Below are 23164 nucleotides of genomic sequence, written 5' to 3' on the forward strand. Positions count from 1 at the left end.
GAGTGAGTACCAACCATCCATGGCCTGAAAAGCCATGGATTCCGGTGGAGTGGTGGTTGAAAAGGGGTAGAAGGAGGCTAGGGTTTCGGAGAGTTTGAGAGAGTTTGAGAGACGAGAGGTTTCAAAGGTGGTTGAGAGATGGGAAATGAGGGATTAGGGTAGTCGTTTGGGGTTAAAAAAGGTAAGAGTGGTTTATGACCGTTGATCAAAATGATCAACGGCCTGGATCAATAGTAGGAACCGGGCGGGTCATTTGGAATTGGGTCGTGGGTTGGGTCCAAATGAAATTGAGCTGGTTTAATTGAGTCAACTTAAGGGCTACAATTGAAATGTAATGGGGCTGTTATTGAAATAAAAATGGGGCTAAATATTAAATAGCCAATTTCTCTTTTTATTTTATAAAAATAGTGAAGATGATTTTAAAAAGCAAATTAAAAGTACTGAAACAATTAATAGTATATAAATATTGATTTAAAAATACTGGATCCAATTTTACAATTATAAAATGCTATTAATCTTAAAGTAGGCTATAATTGCAATTATATGCAATTTAGTCTTTTAAATACCAAATAAATTTGTAAAAATATACAAAAATCACCTTAACTATATTTTAGTATAAATATGGGAATAAAATAAATTATTCACCAAAATTGATGATTTTGGAAGTAATTATTGGATTTTGTACTGCTAAAAATAGACAATAAATTGATTTTAAAATCTTAAAAATTAGGAAAAAATACCAAAACTCTTGGGCATGCTTATATATGGTATGTACATACTATTTTGAAAGTATTTTGTATATAAAAATACATAGAAAAAAATTGGGTATCAACAGGCACCAGGGTGTGATGGGTACAATTCTATTTTTTTAAGAAGACATGGCACATACTGGAAGAGGAAGTAACTGCAGTAATTCAAGAGTTCTTTGAAAGTGCAAATATGTGCAAAGCTATCAACTGCACAACAATCACCTTGATACCAAAGATCTAGAATCCAACAAATATAATATATTTCAGACAAATTTCATGTTGTACAATTCTATATAAGATCATCTCAAAGGTGCTTACAACAAAATCAAGGGGTGATGACAGACTTGATAGATAATTGTCAAGCTGCTTTTGTACCTTGGAGATTGATTACAGATAACATATTTATGAGCCATGAACTAGTCAAAAGATATGGAAGGAAGAATATATCTCCTAGATGTATGCTTAAAATTGACATGCAAAAGGCATATGACTCTGTGGAATGGGTGTATATTGAACAAGTGCTGAAATTACTAAATTTTCCTAAAATATTTGTAAAATGGATAATGGCTTGCATCAGAACTGTATCCTACTCAATGCTTATTAATGGTAAACCATTTATACCATTTGAGGCAAGGAAAGGTTTAAGACGGGGAGATCCACTCTCCCCCTTTTTATTTGTCCTGGCAATGGAGTACCTAAGTAGATCATTGAAGACACTGAAAGATAATAAGCAGTTTAGATTCCACCCAAGGTGTGCCAGATTCAACCTAGTCCAGCTGGGATTTGCAAATAATTCACTCTTGTTCTGTAGAGGAGATGTTGAGTCAGTAAAGATTCTGCACAAGCATTTTCAGCTATTTTCAGTAGCACCAGGTCTGATTGTCGATCCAAATAAGAGCTGCATTTATTTTGGTGGGGGTGAAAAACTTGTTGCAAAAATAAATTATGGAGATATTAGGCTATACAAAGGGTGACCTACCTTTTAGATATCTGGGGGTCCCTTTGAGTACTAAGAGGTTGTCTGCTATACAATGTGAACTCCTAATACAGAGGATGCTAAGCAGGATCCAAAGCTGGACCACAAAATTCCTATCATATGCAGGAAGAGTTGTACTAGTCAAAAGTGTGTTATTTGCTATTTCAAACCTTTTGGGCCCAGATTTTTGTACTGCCTAAGAAAATTATCCAGTTCATAGAAGCTATCTGTAGAAGGTTTGACAGGAAATGTTGAACCAACAAAGAAGGCTTTGATAGCCTGGGAGAAATTATGTTCACCAAAGGTTGCTGGGGGTCTGAACTTCACTAACGTGGAGCTGTGGAACAAAGCTGCCATCTCTAAACTGCTATGGAGTATTTGCACAGGAAAGGAGAAGCTATGGGTCCAATGGGTGCATACTTACTACATAAAGGGTAGCACAGTCTGGGGTACAGAACCAAAGAGTGCATCCTGGGCAATACAAAAGGTCTTCAAAGCAAAGGAATACTTTACAATTGCAGGGCTCTCTGAAGATGATGTTCAGAAGATGGTGAAATGCTCAGTCAAACAACTATGCAAGGCCTTGCAAGGAGAATTCCAAAAAGTGACATGGAGGAAGTTAGTATGCAATAATCAAAGACAACCAAAGTGGACATTCATTTTAAGGCTAGCAATCCAGCAAAGGCTAGCAACTAAAGAGAGACTTGCAAGATGGGGTGTTATTACAGAACAAACATGCTCATTATGTAACAAGAAAAATGATACAGTGCAACACATATTTTTTTATTGTGAGGAAACAGGGAAAATATGGAATGGTTTGCTGAAATGGAAGGTATACGAAGATCAACGCTTTCATGGCAGGAAAAAATAACACGGTTGACACAGGTGTGCAAAGGGAAGAGTGCAGGGGCATCAATATGTAGGATGACACTAGCAGCTGTAGTATATCACTGTTGGCAAGAGAGAAACAATGTGATCTTTCAGAAGAAGAGAAGAACAAATAATGCTATACTTCGTCTTATCATTCAGGAAATACATATAAGGGCAGCTAAATTCTCTTATCTAGAGCAATGGCTAAGTTGAACTGGTATCCTGAAGTAAATTAGAGCATGAAACAGATTTGGTAGTAGAAGAGGCAGTAGTAGCAGTTAAAGATAGGTGTCTCCTTACTGGGGCTGCATGTCCAGTAAGTGATACGCGAGAGCAAATTTTGTAATAGTTGTATGTGCTGTAAATATTTTACTTGGTAAATAAAATATTTAATTACCAAAAAAAATATTAACCTTAATTTGCTCATTAGAAATATAACAAACTACTCCTAGGCTCTTTAATTCAAGGGCAACTTTGGAAAGAAGAAGTTAATTCTTTCTTGATATCTGAAAAAATTAAATATCGTGGACCACAAAAAAAGACCAAAAAATCACTTAAAATGAATCGGAATGAGTAGTAACATGCATCAAAGTATTTATTCAAGTAGCAGAAAAGAATTCAAATGTGCAAAAAATGTTCGACTTATTTGAGTTCCTCTAAAAAATGACCTCTTTTTAAGGAAAAGTAATTTACTACGTCGATCAACTGATGAAAAATAGTGGTATTATTTATGCAAATGAGGTGAATGAGTCAAGACTTAAATCGCTCACTACTAATTTACATCGCACAATGGTCTGTAAGACTGTAATTATAATGGGAGAGAGGTTAGAGCCAGATTATTTTTGTAATCTTTCATTTAGAACTTGCTGAATTTTGTTTTTATATTTATATTCCATAAGGTGGTAGGTTGACAGGTATTTGATAGTTTGTTCGAGGTTTACCGATAGTACTAGTACAATTCTCATATTCTTTTATTCTTGGTTCTTTATATTTGTTATGTCACTCACTTCCATTATCTTATTACATTGTTGTTGTTATTGTTGTTGTTGCTTTATTTTTACCGTTCCTTAAGCTGAGATCTATCGGAAACATTATCTCTACCTTTATAGTATAGGGTTAAGGTTGCGTACACACTATGTTTTCCAGATCTCACGTATGGAACCGATTCACAAAAGAAAAAAAGAAAAACTTATCAATTGGTAAATTTTATTAAATGGAGTACTCGATCATTACGTAATATTCTTATATTAATAATATTTTCTTTTTTTAATATTAAACAATTTGGATGCGCCATTCACAGAACTTTATAAATACACCTCTTTACCTTCTTGTTCTCTCTCGCCTTCACGCGGAACCCCTTTTCCATATCTCGCAAAACCCTAAACTCACATCTCCCTCTTCCTAAACCTCTCCTTCATTTCCATCCAATTTTCACCGATCAATTAACCCAATTGATCGTTCCGTTTCCTCAATTCGACCAATTTTTACCTACCCATTAGTCCTAAAGTTCAATCTTTTTCCTCAATTCCACCAAAAATTCAATCGTTTCCTCAATTCCACCAATTTCTCACCGTCCCATTAACCCGAAGATTCAATCTTTTGGTTCAATTTCATCACAAATTCAATCTTTTTCCTCAATTCTACCGATTATTTCACCGACCCGTTAAACCCCCAAAATTCGATCTTTTTCACCATATGGGCACATTTAGGGTTCCATCGGAACCTTCAAAATCCCCAAATTCATCATCATCGCAACCCACAACCACCACATCGACATCTCGAATCGAGACGATTAATGGGTCTCACGAATTCAAGGTAGAAGGTTACTCATTATCTAAAGGTATGGGAATTGGGAAATATGTAACTTCTGAGATTTTTACCGTGGGTGGTCATTCTTGGGCTGTTTACTTTTACCCTGATGGTAAAAGTGCTGAGGATAATGGTACTTATGTCTCGCTTTTTATCGCGTTGGCTAGTGATGCAACTGACGTTAGAGCTTTGTTTGAGCTGTCTCTTATGGATCAGAGTGGTAATGAGAGGCATAAGGTTCATACCCACTTTGGTCGTGTGCTTGAGACGGGTCCTTACACGCTAAAATATCGTGGTAGCATGTGGTAATATTCTCTTGCACATCTGTACTTTTTATTGTATTGTATAATAATGGCATGCAATGAGTTTAAATGGAGTAACATGGTTAGTGAGCATTCATATAGCCGACCCCCAACTAGTTGGGACTGAGGAGTAATTGTTGTTTATTTTTACTTCTTATTGTATGATATTGGAATGGGATAACATGGTTCATATAGCCGACCCCAACTTGTTTGGACTGAGGAGTTGTTGTTGTTGTTGTTGTTGTTTATTTGTACTTATTGTATAATATTGGCATGCTATAACATTGTCAGTTAGCATTCATATAGCCAAACCCAGCTTAGTTGGTTGATAAAACTGAGGCGTAGTTGTTGTTGTTGTTTATCTATACTTTTTATTAATTGTAGTTGATTTTTGTTTTTGCTATCATGGGTTAGTATACAGTGGAATTTGTTTATGTTGTAGGCAGTATGTCATATGCAGGGATAAGTCTAATCATTAGTGCTGGAATGAAGCAGGTCCACTAAAGTAGAGTGTATATAGGATGCAGAAGCCACAAGTACTTCTGGCTTGAGGAATAGCTGACTTATTGATTAATATGGGTTATTTCTAGTCCTTGAATTATTTGATTGGGAAAGTATTTTATGGGTTAGTGTGAATAGGTTAGGGTTTAATAAAACTGTAAGAAGGGTGCAGCTGGGTTTTTCTCTAATGGTGTTCAAGCTATGAAGAAGTAAGCATGGTGAGCTAACTTGACCGGCCGCGGCTGGGGTTTCATTGCGGAAGTTTGAACCCGCTTGACTGTTACTCTAAAGACATTCCAAATGTAATTTACCTTTATGACAATGAAAGCTTCTCACATCACTTTGACTTGAGTTACCTGAATGACAATGAAAGCTTCTGACATCACTTTGACTTAAGGTGGATCCACCAATGATGGCAAGGGGTTGGTGGTCTAGAAACATCTTTTGTTGGTACATCATGGGCTGTGTTGGTATATGTACATGTTTGGAATTATGTAAATTTAGTGCTGAAGTGCCTAAGCTAAAGTTGAACACTGAGAGTAAGTAGTTGGTAAAATATAGTGCGTTCAAAATTTATAACATTGTGGAGAATGAAAAGCTTCCTTTTGTGTCACTTAGATTTTTGGTGTAAAAAGTTATTCCATATTGTAAATAGTTGGATGAATCTTTTTGAGTTCATATGTTATCCATACTCTGGTACACTAAAAAGGACTTGGTGCTATATTGATTTAATCCCTTTGCTCATGAAAAAGTTGGTCTAATTCTTGCTGTAACATGCTATGACTTTGGTCCTTTATTTGCAGCTGTCTGCTTGCCTTTCTCGTTTAACCACTAATCCGGCCTGTTTTGGCTCTAGTGTTGTATAACGAGCTTCCCTCCTTGCAGTATAAGTGGTCTATTGATTTTAATACTATTGCATTGAAGATCACTTTTCAGTGTAACCCCAATAATTCCAAATTGGTGCTATTGGGCAGGGTATATATGACCCCATGATGCACAAATAAACAATGAATGACTAGTAGGTGTTGAGACATGTTAACTCCATTAGGCTCATTCCATCACGATTCTTTTAATTCTAGTACGAAGCAAAAAAAAAAGGTGATGGCATTATAGGTTCTTTCCCATTGTTCATTTAAATCTGGATGTGCTCAAATTCTGTTCTCCTTTATGCGGCAAAGGGGAATCTCCTTTAAGCAGAAGTTTTCAATGAGTGTTGTCGTACAACTACGGTGAGGGTGAGATTTTTCTTTTTTATAGGTAAGTAGTTATAATTTACAAGCAACAACCACCTAATATGTGATGCAGAACTTGCATTTTGGAGGATGCGACCTTTGTATAGTCTTAGTATGATCAAGTACACAAAACATGTGAGATATACCTCGAAGAAATATCATGTCATGTCAAGGAGTCCAGAGAAACCCGAAGGATGAGTCTCGTATTCAGAGATCTCCACTACAGAAACTAAGTTTAACATAACAATCAGAGTTAGTCTTTTGTTCATTGTTATGGTTGTTTGCATGTTTCCAACCTCTTTAGCTCTCCCTCCAATCTAGAAGTCTTCCTTTCTGGCAATTTCAATGGAGAACTTTCTCCAGAAGCTTTTGCATTTAGAATGTAGCATTGATTCAGATCCCTCTTACACAGTTTTCCTCGTGTGATTCTAGGTGGCATGTGTATGCTCCTGCACACCTGACTTTCCATTCCATTGTTTTAGATGTTGATACTTTTTATTTGCTTCTTTTGATTATTGTCCATTCAGTATATATTTTTGCTCCTCTGCCATCCAATGGTGTCTTCCACTTTTGTCCAAAACCTGTTACCTTGTATTTTCATTGTCTCTTGCTGCTTCCCAAGTTGGACCTCCTAGCTTCTGCGGTCTCAATTATTAGGACCAGCCTTGAAATTACATTGTCCAGTAGTCATCCTTAATGTAGTTTTCGCCTATCAAAAAGTAAAAAAGTGAGTGTCATCCTTAGGGTTATACATTTTCATTGGATGATGGTGCACTTGAAAAAAGTTGTAGGAAGAACATTTGCTATTGAAAGATATGTATGAAGGAAGAACTTTCTCGTAGCAGAACTGAACTTCTTTTTGGAGTAGCGAAATCTATAATAGGGATATTTAAAGAACTTTTATTATTAGCTTACTGTCTTTTTTCCTTTTTAGGAATTTAGTTCTTTTGTACATGTACTCTTTTTTTGCTTTTTTCTTCCATTAATGCATCTATTGACCTTTTCCAGTTTGATGGTTGTCTTTGTAGGGGATATAAACGCTTTTTCAGGAGAACATTATTAGAAACATCAGACTATCTGAAAGATGATTGTCTCTTGGTCCAATGCACTGTTGGTGTTGTCAGATCATACAATGAAACACCGAAGACTTACTCCCTGCCTGTGCCACCATCAGACATTGGAAGTCATTTTGGGCAGCTCCTAGAGAGTGGAGAGGGAGCAGATATAAAGTTTGAAGTTGAAGGTGAAGTTTTTGCTGCACACAAGTTGGTTCTTGCTGCCCGCTCCCCTGTGTTCAGGGCACAACTCTTTGGTCCATTGAAAGAAGATAATGTACAAAGTATTAAAGTTGAAGAAATTCAGGCTCCAGTATTCAAGGTTTGAAACCTTCTTTCTTTCACATGTCTGTTGACCCTTATTCTGTTGTATTATTCTTTATGAAGGGAGGAATTTTGCCCATGAATGCTCTAAGTTATTGCAAGTGTTGTGTGTTCCAATTTAAAAATGAAAAAAATGACAGTAAATATACATGACATGGCTATACAACTAATAGCTATTCTTTTTTTTTTTTTTTGCTTCACGATTTGATGGCTTCTGTGCTGATGAGTCACATGTACCTTATTGTTTTCACCTGCCTTCCTGAGCCATATATGTTGCTATTGCTACCATATGAAGGGTTACTTTTTATCAGCAGAACATTTGGAGATTGTATGTGCACATATTTAATCTCCTATTTTGGTGAAACTATGTATTAGCATATGATGTGTGTTGTTTGTTTATATTGGTGCTGAAATTTGGATTTTGGCTCAATAAAGATCCCTAGACGGTGGCCAACTAGGGATTAGAGTCTTCTGTATTCCACTAATGCTTTGGAAAAGCTATCAAAAATGTGTTATGGTCTTTAACATGCATTATTATGTGATCAAATTAGTATTTAGATGTTAGATTTTGCCAGTCTGCTTATAAAAAGTACTGGTGAATGTTTTTGTCCCCTTTTATTTATAACTTCAACAAGGTCTCTCTAGGAGGATTTTACTATCATGATTCGTTGTGAAATAATTATGGGAAGTTGCACAAGGCAAAGGACAAAAACCTTTCTACCTTCACAAAGGTAGGGTAAGGTCTGCATACATCCTACCCTCCCCATACTCCACTTGTGGGATTCTCACTGTGTTTGTTGTTGTTGCACAATGCAAAGGACAAAATGATGATGTACTCTGTTACCTTTCTCAAAAAAATATTGTATCAGGGAAACTATGGGTCATATCATACATGCAAGTTGGAATCACTTGCTACTATGCTTACGAAGTTGTTGCAGTTGGTAGCATGTGCCTTATGGAGATGTCGGTTAAAGGGGAGGAGATTAAACTTTAGTACGATGAGCTGAAATCCTATGTTGATTATAGTTTGCGGTCTTGATTTTTATGTTTAATGGGGTTTATGTGATGGGGGGTGGGATTGAATTTTCCGGAGCTACTAATTGCGAGAGTAGTCTGAAGCAAAAAGTTCCAACCTTTGTTGCGATTTAAGGGCAAAGCAGAGTTAAAAAGCATGGGCTTTAACAAAGAAAGGTGTTAAAAAGTAGAAAAAAAAATATATATATATATATATATATATATATATGCAGAGGAAAATGAACTGCAAATGCTACAGTAACTATTTGGACTAAAAAGTCGAAATAACTATAATTAAGTGAACTTTATGAAGTAAAATCATGCGAATCAAGTCCAGAAACTATTTTAACTTTCTGATTTAGATGAAAGGATGCAATTTTATGTTTTTGGAGCTAGTTTTCTGAATATTTTGATTTAATCTTTAATTTTTGATCAGTAAAATTCTTTCATATTGTTCTTAAAAATTAACACATCGCTTTACCAACTATATTTATTGTCTAGTACTGCCTTCTTAAAGATAGCCCATAGGTCACGAGGCACGTAACATAGCACCTTAGTGTCTACATGGAAACACCAGCTAAGTGAGGCGAAGCACGTAGCCTGGCTTTAACTTTGCTTTATGGCTTCCTGTGTGCCTCAAACAAGCCATTGACACCACTACCTTTAGGTTTATTAGGATGAAAGAACAGGACTTGACCTTCTCATCAATCCTCTTCTTCTTGTAATTCTTTTTTTGTTCTCGTGGAATTACATGTAAAGTATCACCTAAGGGTGTGGCCTAGTAGTCAATTAAGCGGGTGTAAACCTTGGAGACCAGGGTTCAAATCTCAGCAAAGGCTCATCTTTCCATTTGCCTAAACTTGGTGGATAGAGTTACCCAATACATGTGTTGGTGGAAGGTAGCACGCAATCACTAGAATAGTCAAGCTGTGCAAATTGGTGTAGATACTACTACTATTAAAGAAAAAATACATGTAAAGCAGGTAGTGGCAAGAAGCAATAGCGTTGTTCCATACTAGCAGCAGTGAGGTTAGAGCCATGAATTAGCAGAACTGGTGGCGAAAGATTGCGTTATTATATGAGCTAAGCTTGAACTCAATTTTGGCCGAACACATTAAGGGAGCCGAGCTTGTGTTGCTTGAGCTTCTTCTGTGATCACGAACTAAAAAAAATATTTTCTTTAGGATTAATATTATGTGAGACCAAGGGGGATGGAGGTGGGGGTTGTTTCACCGAGCCAAATGAGTTCAAAAATATTGTATCGGAGCTTTGTGAGCTTGGCTTGCAATAATGGAGTTGAGCTCAAAACACCTAAGGTACCGGCGGGCCCTGGGGGTTGTTGTGCATCTCCCCTGTTATATTTCCTAATGTTTCTATGTTGGTTATGGTGTTTTTGGCTCTAGTAATCTGGCTTTGCATATTGTTTTTCCCTCGACTAATTCTACGGGATACCTGCCACGTCCCACCAGCAAGTCCACCAAGGCTTGGACAGATGAGAAGAAATAACTTAGTGGGGTTTGAACCTGAGACCTCTGCCTAGATTTTGTCATCAAATAGCTGCTTCGTCATTATTATTGCTTATTTTTTCTAAGTTTGGGAGTAGTGAACTTGGCATCTCTGATTTGTTATTAGTATTTTTTTAATTTTGGCGTCTGATATGAATTTAAATGGGAGTATTCAGTGAGGATTCATATAGTCGACCCCAACTTGTTTGGTACAAAGACATAGTTTTGTTTTATCTGATAAAACTTTCTTTTTTTGCTTTTTCCCAGGCGTTGCTCCACTTCATCTATTGGGATGCCCTTCCTGATTTACAAGAGCTTGTGGGTCTCGATACAAAATGGGCAGTCACTTTGATGGCTCAGCATCTGCTTGCTGCAGCTGACCAGTATGGTCTTGAGAGATTGAGAGCACTTTGTGAGGCTAAGCTTTGCGAAGATGTTACAATCAACACCGTTGCTACAACTTTAGCTTTGGCAGATCAGCATCATTGTGTCCAACTGAAATCTGTGTGTCTTAAGTTCATTGCGTTGCCTGAAAACTTGAAAGGTGAAGTATTCGACGCCTATTGATTGGATAACTACTCATCTATCGGTGTTTTTTATATTAGCAACCAATTCATCATAGTGAAAACTCTTGGAGAAGTATATTGATTTCTGTGTGGTCTCTTTATATGACTTGATGTGAAAGGTTGTTTCAGCCTGGTTATTATATGAATATCTTGCTCGACTTTTTGAGTGCGCTTTTCACCTTTGCCAATTAAGCCACCAAGCAAACACATCCCAATATTTTCCTCTACTGGAGATTCTACTCACCTATTGGTGATCTTGCGCTTGGTAGTATCTTAGTCTTTTTATGTATTTCATATTTGCTATATAGTACTTTGCAGAATTGACGTCTTTCACTTTTCTGCACTGAAGCCTTGCAATTGTTCCTAGGGCAAAGTGAATAATTTGTGAATGGGCTATCAAAAGATCTTTTCCTGGTTGGATGTTTTGCTGTAAAGATCATGTTTACACTGCTGTCAAAACAAACTTTTGGCTAGATGTCATATGTCTGCTCTTCTGCTATTTGTTTTACATTTATCCTGCAGGCAATCAGCTATTTGTCCCTGTTAAATAATCTTTGTCTGGTTTTCTATTTGTTTAAGCTCTAATGCAATCGGAGGGATTTGATCTGGCCTGTTAAATGCATCTTTGACTGGTTTTTATCTGTTTTCAGCTGTGATGCAATCAGAGGGATTTGATCACTTGAAGGAGAGTTGTCCGTCTGTCATCACAGAATTGCTGAAGTATGTCGCTGGGATGAATGAACATGCAATCATTTCTTATGTGCACGGTGGACACATTCTAGATGGCACTGATGTGAATGGAAGAAGAGTGAAGCAAAGGATTTATTGAGTGCAAGGTTTCCATATTTGATGCTGTGTAGCAATTTATAATGACATTGTCATCAAATTTTTTTAACAGTTCCAATTGGTACAGTTATTGATTCTATTACTAGTTTTATTACCAAAGTGCATATAGTCTGGGAATGCTTTCGTTGGTCACTCATATTGTTCTGTTTCTGAGCAAATGGACCTTTAACCTAGGGTGGATGAGGAGGTGCCTGCAATATGTGTAGTAGGTGCTTAAATGTTCTCATTTTAGGACGAAGTCAACAGTTGTGTGAGTCTAAGCAGCGGTTGATGCTGGTATAGTGTGATTTCTTTCTTTCCCTTTTTATTCTGAAGATTGTAATATTGTCAAGTTGAGCAAATTTCGCTCACTGGTCTGAGTTTGGTGTCCTGTCTCGACTCTCATGTATGATTGATGATGGATATTCCGGTTTCTACTGTTATTCAAATATGAAGTGTTTTATTCCTTTCTATTTCAGTGCAACACTTGTTTCTGCAGAAGTTGGGAAATTAAAATCCCTGCGACTGGCCTACCTCAACGATGATTTTGTCAAGAAATTGACTTGGAATTTTGCGTCAGCTATCTGAAATGTGATGCAAAATATCCTCATGCACTAGCGGCAAAGTATGGAAGTCCACAGATGTGTACTGATCGATCACCATGCATCAGAATGTGACCAAGACACTGATTGAAATATGCAAATTGCACAATTGCTTTCTGACCTTGAATCATCAAGAATTCATGCAAACTTGACGAAGATTGGAAGAAAATGAAATCAAAAGAAGAAGAAAATGAAATTAGAATATTCAAATGGAAGATACACTAAAAGGATTCACAGAGGTGAAACTAATTGGATTAAACTAGTTGAGCGTATGTTGCACAGCTATATGTAGCGTTGGAATTAAACCAGCCTGAATAAAGCAGAATGAGTAATTGAGGATTGACGTAGCTGATGCCTACTGATTTGGAATTAAGCATAGATGAGTGACTGATCTTGATTGCAACATGTCTTGTTAGCCACATACAAGTTCACATCAACTTAAAAGGAGGGATCCAGAAGATATAGATTGAAACATGTCTAGTGTTACATCCAAGTCAACATTGCCTCAAAAGAGGGATTCAGAAGAAAAAACAAGTTTCAGAACTGCATCGCATCACCATGGCAGGCAGGCAGATCAGGCATATGATTCAAAGCAAAAATATCATGTCACCTGTTGTGCTTTACGGATGAGTCCAGGAGGAATAGAAACATAGAGGTCCTTATTTAACTAAAGAATGTTACAGGTTACACGTTAAGATTATCATTGTCTTAGTCATAACAAAGTAGCGTGTCTACAATATTTTTGCAAAGAATAAAGGGAGGGGAAAAGAAAAAAGAAACATGAAGAAGTAACTGATACCAGTAGTTCTTGACATCAGATACCAACATCCACCTTTATCAGTGCTACTATTTCTATCCCAATCACAGAGCATGAGTGGGGTCATGGAGGAGACTCCATGTTTGAACCTTTAAAGTTAAGGAATACAAGTGACGAGTTGTACATAGACATCTGAACCCACCAAAATCACATATTAGGACTCTTCAAGTTCAAGTGCTCGCCTCGCATCAATTACCAAGCAATGCTGAACTTGGCGTTGCTGATAACTTATGGCTGACAGTCAAATTAACTTGGATTTGGTGTGTTTTATGAGTGAACCATCCTTCCGGAATGTCAGCTTAGTACATGGCTGAACTGGGAAGCTGAGTGTGAGATGGTTAATCGGAGATCCCATAAATTTAATACCATTGACTACCAGGTCCACCTGGAGCTGCAGCAACTTTTCTTGCCATGTACTGTTCAGGTTTTGCCTGCACACCATTGGAACCATCACTACTATCTTCACCCCTTTCATTTTTACAGCTGGGATGTCTTCTAGGGTATGAAGCATTAGAAATGGGATATTGAGTCGGACCACCAGGGTTCCTTGCAATTTTCCGCTGTTCAATGACCTCTGCTGCCGTCACTGCTGCTCCACAGTTGTTGTAGCGCATCACTGAACTAACGACCCTCCCCGGTCTTGCAGCACCACCTGCATGACAATTCCTCTTGTTAATAAATAACACTTTCCTAAGCATTAAAGCAACCTCATATCGCTTAAATAGTGATGTTTCTCTTCTATACAACTAGGGTATGCGCAGTACGGCATCATGTATCAGTCTTATCTATCTGTTTTCCGTTTAGAAGAATACTAATGAGCCAGAAGAGAACAGAACTTGACGTAGAGTTTCTCACTAGTGAAACTAACTTCATCCTTGATGACACAGTATTAGTGCCTCATGAGTGGGAGGTTGGAAGTATATTAGGGCTTTGTGGCCTGAATTTAATAAAAGAATTGGCTTCAAAATTGGAAAACGGCAGAAGGATTTCAGTCTGGCTAGACAATAGGATTGGTGACATACCCCTTTGAAAGAATAATTTCCCCAACTATTCACCCTGTCCGCTAACACAGATTTTAGCCCATCGCAAAATCTGCGGATGGTTGGGATATAAGGTTCAGACGGAACCTGGATGATTGGGAGCTGGAGGAGGTTGCAGAATCTTTTAAGACCCTTGAAGAAGGCAAAGAGTTATCTGATGCAAAGGTCATTTTGGGGTGGAAATAAAAGAGGAAAGCGGTGTTCACAGTGAAATTCTGCTACAAATCTCTTACTGTAACAGAGATGACAATTTAGAAGTCCGAAGTACCACATAAGGGGCTTCTTTCTCTTAGATATGTAGTTCACCAAGCATGTTTGACAAAAGAGAAATTCCAGAGAAGAGGAATTCAGCTCTGCAGCAGAGGCTATCGATGTGGAAAAACGGCCGGAGAACATCAAGCAACTATTTTGCATTACGCTACAGTAAGACATCTATGGACTCTCTTCCTAAACAACTTCTGGGTAAACTGGACCATGCCAGACACCTGAGATGGAGGAGTACTACTTCTGTGCTCACAATTTTGGCAAGACAGTGTTTCACCTGTCTTTTCCAGGTTTCCAAGTTTTACATATGTAGATATCCATCAAATCATTTGCATATGCTAATTCATTAACAATTCACAAGGAATTGCAGCATCCCAATATGTCTTTCCCAATTTCAATGCAGAAGGAAGAATATAATCTTGAGTGCATACACCATCATCAATACGAAAAGGGAATGCTAATTTTTATAGCTGGCAACAATCAAAAGAGAAAAATTGAATAGTACTCCCGGAAACACATTAAGTACTAGTCTCAGGAAAACATACTTCTAGCATTTAAAATATGAAAAGAGATCGGAATATTGGACGCTAACTAGAAGTGTTAGCAAACTAGTGAAATCAAACCTTGAACATTCTGGGGAACTTGGAGAGGCAGCCTTGTCATGGGGATCATTGAACTCCGGTCTACATGTGGTTTCTCGCCTTCTTTGATAGAGCACTTAGAAAGATCATTTGCAACTTCAACTGGATTTTGCACTGAATTATCTGAATATAATACACAAGCCCTGTATCCAAAATTTATCAGTGGCTAAAGTTGTGCAAGAATTGAGAAATATCTGATAACCAAAACTTGCAGGACATTTCTTAAATGGGAAAAGCTAGGAGAAGTAACCTTTGTAGTCAAAGGAGAAAGGAATTTGAACAACTAGCATGACTGCCGGGGACTAACCTGGGTAGGGATGATGAGTGCTGCCTCTCAGGCGGAGCAACAGCCCCTCCTCCTTTTCCATAATGCTCTTCAAGATATGCAAATTGTTTCTTGAATTTGTCAACGGCACTGGGGAGAGACAGAAGAAACTATCAGTGATCTAATAGACAACAAAGAGAAACAAATCGGAAACTCGCTACTCCAACGCAACCAAATTCTGTTTCTTAAAAGAAACTACAGTGTATAATACCCTCTTATGATATTTTTCTAAGTAATAGCGAGTTTATCTATATAGGACTAAGTTAGCGCTGATATGTTATATGTACCATAGAAGAATATTACGGTTGCCACCAAATTTTCTCAATAACCCATGGCCCCCCTCCATAAATTTTGTACTGCAGCTAGCTAAGGATGAGTACGAATAAGCCAGAAATGATAGGTTTCTCTAAGAGAAAGGTTTTCTAGAGGGTTAAAAGCAGCCAGATTGAGGCTTGATAAAAGAACAGACGATTAATAATAAGCTTGACATGACTGGTCACGGAGAGAATCAAGTACACCAGTCATTCTTGGGACATGCCTACAATAGTATCAAGTTTAACTTCTTGAGATAATGAGAAAACTTAAGTCGAAGTGCCATCTTTGCCCTCTCTTTGTAAGCTTCTAAAGGTGGCCATTTCTGAGTTGTATCTCTTTTCCTGGTAAAGATTGATTTAGATGTACATCTTTCTCAAGCAAATTGTCAGATGAACCACAATGGTTTTTATCAGGCAGATGAATGATAATACTTGTCTCTCGGGCCTTCAAGAGTAGGGGTAAGGCTGCGGACATCTTGCCCTCCCCAGACCCCACTTGTGGAAATTCACTGGGCATTGAAACGTAGGGAGTAATCTACTCCCTCTGTTTCAATTTAGATGACACACTTTCCTTATTAGTACGTTCCAAAAAGAATGACACATTTCTACAATTGGAAATAATTCAACTTTAAACTCTTCATTTTACCCATTTTACCCTTGATGAAAAGCTTTTATAACCATACAAATTTCATGGCCCCACAAAACTTTTATCCCTAAAGCTTTTAAGACCACATATTTCAAAAGTCTTTTTTTCTTCTTAAACTCCGTGCCGAGTCAAACTACCTCATCTAAATTGAAACGTAGGGAGTAATCTACTCCCTCTGTTTCAATTTAGATGACACACTTTCCTTATTAGTACGTTCCAAAAAGAATGACACATTTCTACAATTGGAAATAATTCAACTTTAAACTCTTCATTTTACCCTTAATGAGAAGCTTTTATAACCATACAAATTTCATGGCCTCACAAAACTTTTATCCCTAAAGCCACATATTTCAAAAGTCTTTTTTTCTTCTTAAACTTCGTGCCGAGTCAAACTACCTCATCTAAATTGAAACGTAGGGAGTAATACTTGTGATTGGCAAAATGAGGGTCGATCAGGATACTACCACATCCGAAAATGGGAAGTTTATAGATCCATATGAATTACCTTCAAAATAAAACAATACATGCCATCATATGGAACAGGGTTGGTTTCATTCCAAGACCGTCCTAGAGTACAACAAATCTAGATTTACACCTTTCTAGGTCAAAGCTGATTGCATGAACTAGAACTACTGTATCAAATCGCAAGAGGAAAACAAGACAAGAACCACTCCTATTAATCCTTTATTAGAAGAGTTCTCAAAGTTTGTCTACCTTGAAATTGAAGTTAAGAGTTCGTTTGAACTCTGAACTACCCCAAGGAGGAGAAGTCTGCTCTGATTCACAATGCAAATAAAGCAGTTTAACCTAGAACTACATTGATTATTAAGTCTAAGCAAAGGTAAACATTCATGCGAAATGGAAGAGATCAGCACTATAATTAACTAAGAAAATAGCAGAAACGAAACAGAAGAAAGAAAGAGAATGACGGAGAAGACTTCATGTAAAGGAAATGAGGTTAAATAGACATAGTGAAGCTTTTCAACTCTATCCACCTTTCTAAGAGAACACGACGTCGTGGCCATGCCACCTGAGTTGCAATACTGGAACTTAAACATAATATATAGATGCAATATATGAATTCATTGACATGCACATGCAATATAAGAGGTATGAATGCGAAGAAAACCATGTAATACACAAGTTCAAAGACAAGACGAAAAACTCAGTTCGAGCCAAATGTACCTTGGGTACATGAAATTTGTTGGTTCCTGCCCCTCTAAGAACTCCTTCAACATCTTTGGATGGTATTCAAGAATTTCTCTGTATATTAGCTCCCTCACATCCTCCTTTGTCACCCTTCGCCTTTCAAATTCAAACTCCATTTTTGTAACAGGTTGAGCAGAAGGTTCTCTTTCCACTTTGGCCAGATTCCTGAAATATGGATCTGCAAGCGCCTGAATTTTGAACAAGAATAAAGGCCCTGTTAAGAGCTGGAGTCGCAAAAAATGCAACTTTTTGGAAACAGATAGACATAGTGTATTTGTACCTCTTCTGCAGTAGGACGATCCTTAGGATCAAAAGCAAGCATCTTTTCTAGCAAACGAAGTGCAAGGGGATCTGCATGCGGAAATTTATGGGAGAAAGGCACAGGCTTTTTCTTACGCATACTGCTCAAATACCTCCGAGCCTTTTCATTTCTTATCTATAGGCAGATAATCAACCATATATTAGCCACAAAGCTATCAGAGTAAAACATCTTGAGTTCCAGGAAACATGTTGGAACATACCCTGGCAATGGATTCTGGAGATGGTGTGCCCAACAGATCGGTCATCAAGTCTAATTGATGAACCACATTTTTACCCGGAAAGAGAGGCTTCCCAGTTAATAGTTCTGCAAATATGCATCCAATGCTCCATATATCAATTGCTGGTGTATACTGAGGAGAAGTCACAATAATGTTGTCTTAGAATGTGCTGTTATCATAACAAATGAAGAAACCCATAGCTAATTCACCAATAGATCAGAACAATTATCTAAAGCAGAAAATTGTATATTCACACCTTAGAGAAAAATGATCCACACAATTCGGGAGCCCTATACCACCTCGTGGCAACATAATCCTACAGGAACAATAAATCAGATCATGTTAGATGTCACATGTTCTGCTAAGCTCATTAATAGAACTATGTTTCAACGTTAAAGTTTTGCACAGAGCATTAAGAAGCATACTGTCCAAAATATAGCTGTTGGAGTGTCATTGAAGGCCACTCTTGCAAGACCAAAGTCACAGATCTTGAGCTTGCAGTCGGCATTTGCTAATATATTTTTGGGTTTCAGGTCACGGTGAAAGACATTAGCTGCATAATATTCCAATATAGAGGCATTATTAGAATTGGAAATTTTATGTAAATGTCTAAGTATATAAAAATGTCCTTTGTGGAGGAAAGTCAGTAGTAATTAATGCACAATGCATACAAACCTGTGTGTATATATTTTAGCCCTCGAAGGAGCTGATAAAGAAAAAATTGATAATGTTCCGGCGTCAGATCATCATTTGCTTTAATGACTTGATGCAAATCGGATTCCATGAGTTCAAAGACAACATAGATGTCCTTGAATTCTCTCCGAGAAGGAGGCAACAAGATATGCTTAATTTCCACTATATCTGGATGACGAAGAAGCCTAAGAAGCTTGATCTCGCGAAGGATACGTGTGGCATCAGAGACATGTTCAAAGATGTCGTTTATCTTCTTGATTGCAACTTTTTCCCCTAGATGGGTATCATATGCAGAGCAGACAACACCATAGCTACCTTTACCAATCACTTCCTCGATTTTGTATCGGCTCCCTTCACCATATTCAGTGAAGAAATCTACATCTGCAGACCCCTGCATATTCATATAATAATTCACAAGATGAATTACAAGACCTGTCAAAAAATGGATCTTATACAATACTTTAATTGCTACAACACATTATCTCGTAATAGAAATGTTTCGAAGTGTGCAGCTATGCTATTCCAACCTGCACAAGCTACGGAACAATTCAATCGTTCCATTTGATCAAAACCATACAAGTTAAACTATTTGTTTCACTCCACAACTGTTTCTCGATTGGCTTGGATCATATTTTAACTTGCATAGTACCATAGTGATACATTTATAAGGTCTGACATTCCACTTAGCCTTAGACCTCACCACATATCAAAGCACGAAAAGAAGATCCAGTTACCACTTAGCTAGGTTCCTAAATCATACAACTATCAATATTTTAATCCTCCAACCAAATGTCCTAAATCAGATAAATGATTGGCCGATCCTAGCAGAGGCAAGAACCACTAGGTGATTCCTTCCCATCTTCCTAAGCCTTGGTTGGCAGAGTTACCCGGTACCTGTGCTGATAGTAGGCAGTAGATATCTAATAGAATAGTCAAGGTGCAAGCTGGACCGAACACCACTGTCATTAAAAAATAGATTGGCCGAATTTAAAGTTGGTAGCCAATCAGAAGATCACATCATTATGTGAACTTTCTAAAGCATAAAAGAACACACACACACACACCCCCCCCCCCAAACAAATATCACTACTATTAAGAAAGGAACAATAAATCTAAGTGTTACAACAACTAGGTTATTGCTGTAACTGATTCTAGCATACTACTTATAGAGTCTTACCTTTTTCCTCTGATCAGGCTGCATATTTCAGGTGGCAAGCATTAAACCCACAAACCACAGGTAGCAATAAGTAAAGGCCAAACGCCTTATCACAAAAGTAGCTCAAACAAAACCTCCAAGAATCAATCAACAAACTTCAAGAAACCAAAAATACCGCTAAAATGATCAGATTCAAACAAGACCCACCAAAAATCTTGCAGTAAAAACCCCAAATCAGAACAGCAAGGGCAAAAATGGAAACTTTGTTCAAGATTTCAAGATCCAATAATGAGTTAAAAAAAGGAGTGTGTGGGAAGCACTATATGACAACAAATTCTGGGGTATAGCTGGAAATGAAAGTGCTTTTATTAAATGCTCCACTAATAAATAAAAAGCTCAAAAAAACAACAGTTGTCAATGATCTCTATTACATGTACAACAATGCCAAAGTTGAAAACTGAAAATAACTATGTAAAGATCCAATCTTTAGTGAGAGAAAGTGAGTAAAAATCAGATCTTGGAAACACCCAGACAGAGAGAAAGGGAATATCTTTGAGAAATGGTCTCTACCGTTTCTTGAAGTTTTTTTTTTTTTTTTGAGAGAGAAGGGAAATAGGAAAATTTAGATTGGAAAATTTCTATCCATGAAACTTTGGGGACCCTATTAATAACTTTGTGTTCTTTTGGGGAAAAAGACACAACTGCCACTGAATATTCTTTCACCACATTACCGTTATATTACCAAGATTTTGCAAACAATCTAGTGGTTGGGGAGCATTTTTGGATTTGGACTTCTCAAATTGCTTGATAATTTAGAATAGATTTGGTAAAGTGGTTGGTTTGATTTTTTTTCTCTTGAACAACTGAAAAAATCTTAGTTACTCCTATATTTATTTATTAATTGTGGTCTTTTGGTTGCTAAATGGGGGCATATTGTGATCTTGATAAAGACTAAAGAGGCCATAGTTGGGACTAAAAAAGAGAGATATGTGAGCTAACATTTATAATTTGTAATTTGGCTAAGTTATACAATATGATCGTTTGACTAGGTTTAACTTAGCATATCACTGTATACGTATATCATTAACAGAATAGTTATAAAAAAATTCTAGAAGTCTTACTTTCCTTTTTAGCTCTCGTAATTATTGACTCATTTAATAGTTCGAATATATCTTTTTATATCATCAAACTTCATTGATATTAATGTTTGATTTCTTTTAAATTCATGATTCATCTTTGCTAGTACATTACAAATTGCGTTAATGTACTATAATGATTCTTTTAGAGAAATAATAAAAGAGCAATTGAACCGATTTAGTTTCTAATACAAACGAGAAGAATATAAAAATTAGATTAGTTAAGTTAATTACTCTATCTTTTAACAATAGAGGGAAGGAAAAACTAGATAGAGGAGATAGGGTTTGGGGGGCGGGGGCGGGGGGGAGGGGTAAGAAAAGCAACTTTTTGGTATAATTTACTTTGTTATAATGTCAAATTTGGGAGTTCAAAATAAATACAAAGATAAACTTTTTGGCGTGATAACAATACCAATAAATCATCTATTCTTACAGGTTATCCGTACCACTTTATCATATTTTTTTCTAGTCGCGTTAATTGCATTGGTCTCCTCTATCTTACCAGAAGAACAAAATCTTCCTGAAAAATATATTTTACTGAATACTATTAGAGATGTTATATATCCAAAAATAAGCTCGTGAAACAAAAATATATATCGAAGACATTTAAAGAATAACAAAAAAAAAAGGAAATTAAGTGACGAGGCGAATTTGTATTGAAATTTCTTGTTCGTACTCTGTCAAATTTTAGTATAGTTTAAGATATCATCCCGCATAGACTGGATAATCTATGCTACAGACTTGTAATATTTAACTACTATTTGAGAGAATAAGATTGACGAAAAGTGAGTGAGGTTTAAAACTTGTTAATTATTTAAACAAAAAATAACTTTTGAAAGATTTATAATTTTAAAAAAGAGCTGGGAACCATTGAATTAACTTGATAATATTAATATAATAAAATCTCAATTTTTACATTTATTTCTTTAAAGAATAATTGCTTATTTCTAATACAATTATATTTTCCTCGCTAAGAAATAATCAATTAATAACACTCTGTGAGAATTATGTTAATTAATCAATTTAAGACCAGTGACGTTTAAATCGAAATATTTTTCTTGCTTGAATTATGCTAAAAGAAAGTAAAAACTTCGTGAGAATATTTTTACTAAGGATCAATAATCTTGCCTACAAATATTCCTCCGTGAGAATTAAAACTGAGGCAAGCAAGATTACTGACTTGAAATAATAGTTTGCTGAAAAATTTCCTTCACTCTACTATTTTATTTATCAGTTATTATATATCAATTTTGCTCCGCGAGAATTACAAAATTAATATATGAATAACTTAGAGACAAAATATATAGGTGTGATAATAGAGTAATTAAAAACCATCATTTCAGCACTGTGAGCACGTGATTTTTGCTTCACGAAAATTACTCCAAAAGAAATCAAAAATAAAACAAATTTCATCTGTGTACAATTTTGAGAATTTGCGGGACATTTGGTAATTATTTTTGTCCGCAAATATTTACCCTTGCTGTGATTAATTAAAAAATACAAAAATACATGTTGCACGCATATTCAAGATTTAAGTGTACGTCTTGGAATTAATTGAGTCACGTTTTATGGAAAAAAAATTTACAAAATATGCAGTTTTGTTGCGTTTTGTCAGTCATGTACCGTTGTGTAATTTTGTTTTAAATTAATTAAATGTTTAACCTTGTGTGATAATTGTTGTTAAGGTTTAACAATATTGTAGGTTAATTTTGGGTTTACAAATTATTTTAGAAGTTTATTGATTGTTAATTAAAAGTAGAAAAGAAAAAAAGAGTTGAAAAAAGTAAACTCGGATTAGGCCCAAAAAAATCAGGCCCAAAACCAAGACACAGACTCAGTCCAAACGCCTTGTGCCCGGTCCATTCCCACAATCACTAGAATGACGTCGTTCCAAGGCAATCAATGCGACAATCAATCCCAGCCGTCGACCATACATGATCCAACAACTCAAAATCCGTCCCCCTTACCCGTTGCCCGGTTCGAACCGACCCCCCTACTTAAACCAAACGACGCCGTGTTGGTTAACTCCTCTAATCCTGGCCATTGATCTTGAT

General features: G+C 36.6%; 2 protein-coding genes across 2 annotated transcripts; one reads left to right on the forward strand and one right to left on the reverse strand.

The window, feature by feature from the left end:
* Nucleotides 1–3930: 3930 nt before the first annotated feature.
* Nucleotides 3931–12199, forward strand: LOC107798176 (BTB/POZ and MATH domain-containing protein 2). The gene is made up of 4 exons (XM_075257230.1): nt 3931–4709; nt 7468–7816; nt 10605–10881; nt 11554–12199. Exons 1-4 carry the CDS (start codon nt 4291–4293, stop codon nt 11730–11732), a joined length of 1224 nt encoding a protein of 407 aa, XP_075113331.1. The 5' UTR covers nt 3931–4290; the 3' UTR covers nt 11733–12199.
* Nucleotides 12200–13506: 1307 nt separating this feature from the next.
* Nucleotides 13507–20019, reverse strand: LOC107798175 (mitogen-activated protein kinase 15-like). Its single transcript, NM_001325644.1, is given in 10 exon segments — nt 13507–13799; nt 15075–15235; nt 15400–15507; nt 17563–17774; nt 17867–18022; nt 18108–18257; nt 18382–18441; nt 18551–18678; nt 18801–19209; nt 19996–20019. Coding segments are annotated over 10 exon segments (1701 nt in total).
* Between the last annotated feature and the right edge of the window lie 3145 nt (nt 20020–23164).

Source organism: Nicotiana tabacum, chromosome 7 (genome assembly GCF_000715075.1).
Source record: "Nicotiana tabacum cultivar K326 chromosome 7, ASM71507v2, whole genome shotgun sequence".
Classification (NCBI taxonomy): Eukaryota; Viridiplantae; Streptophyta; class Magnoliopsida; order Solanales; family Solanaceae; genus Nicotiana; species Nicotiana tabacum.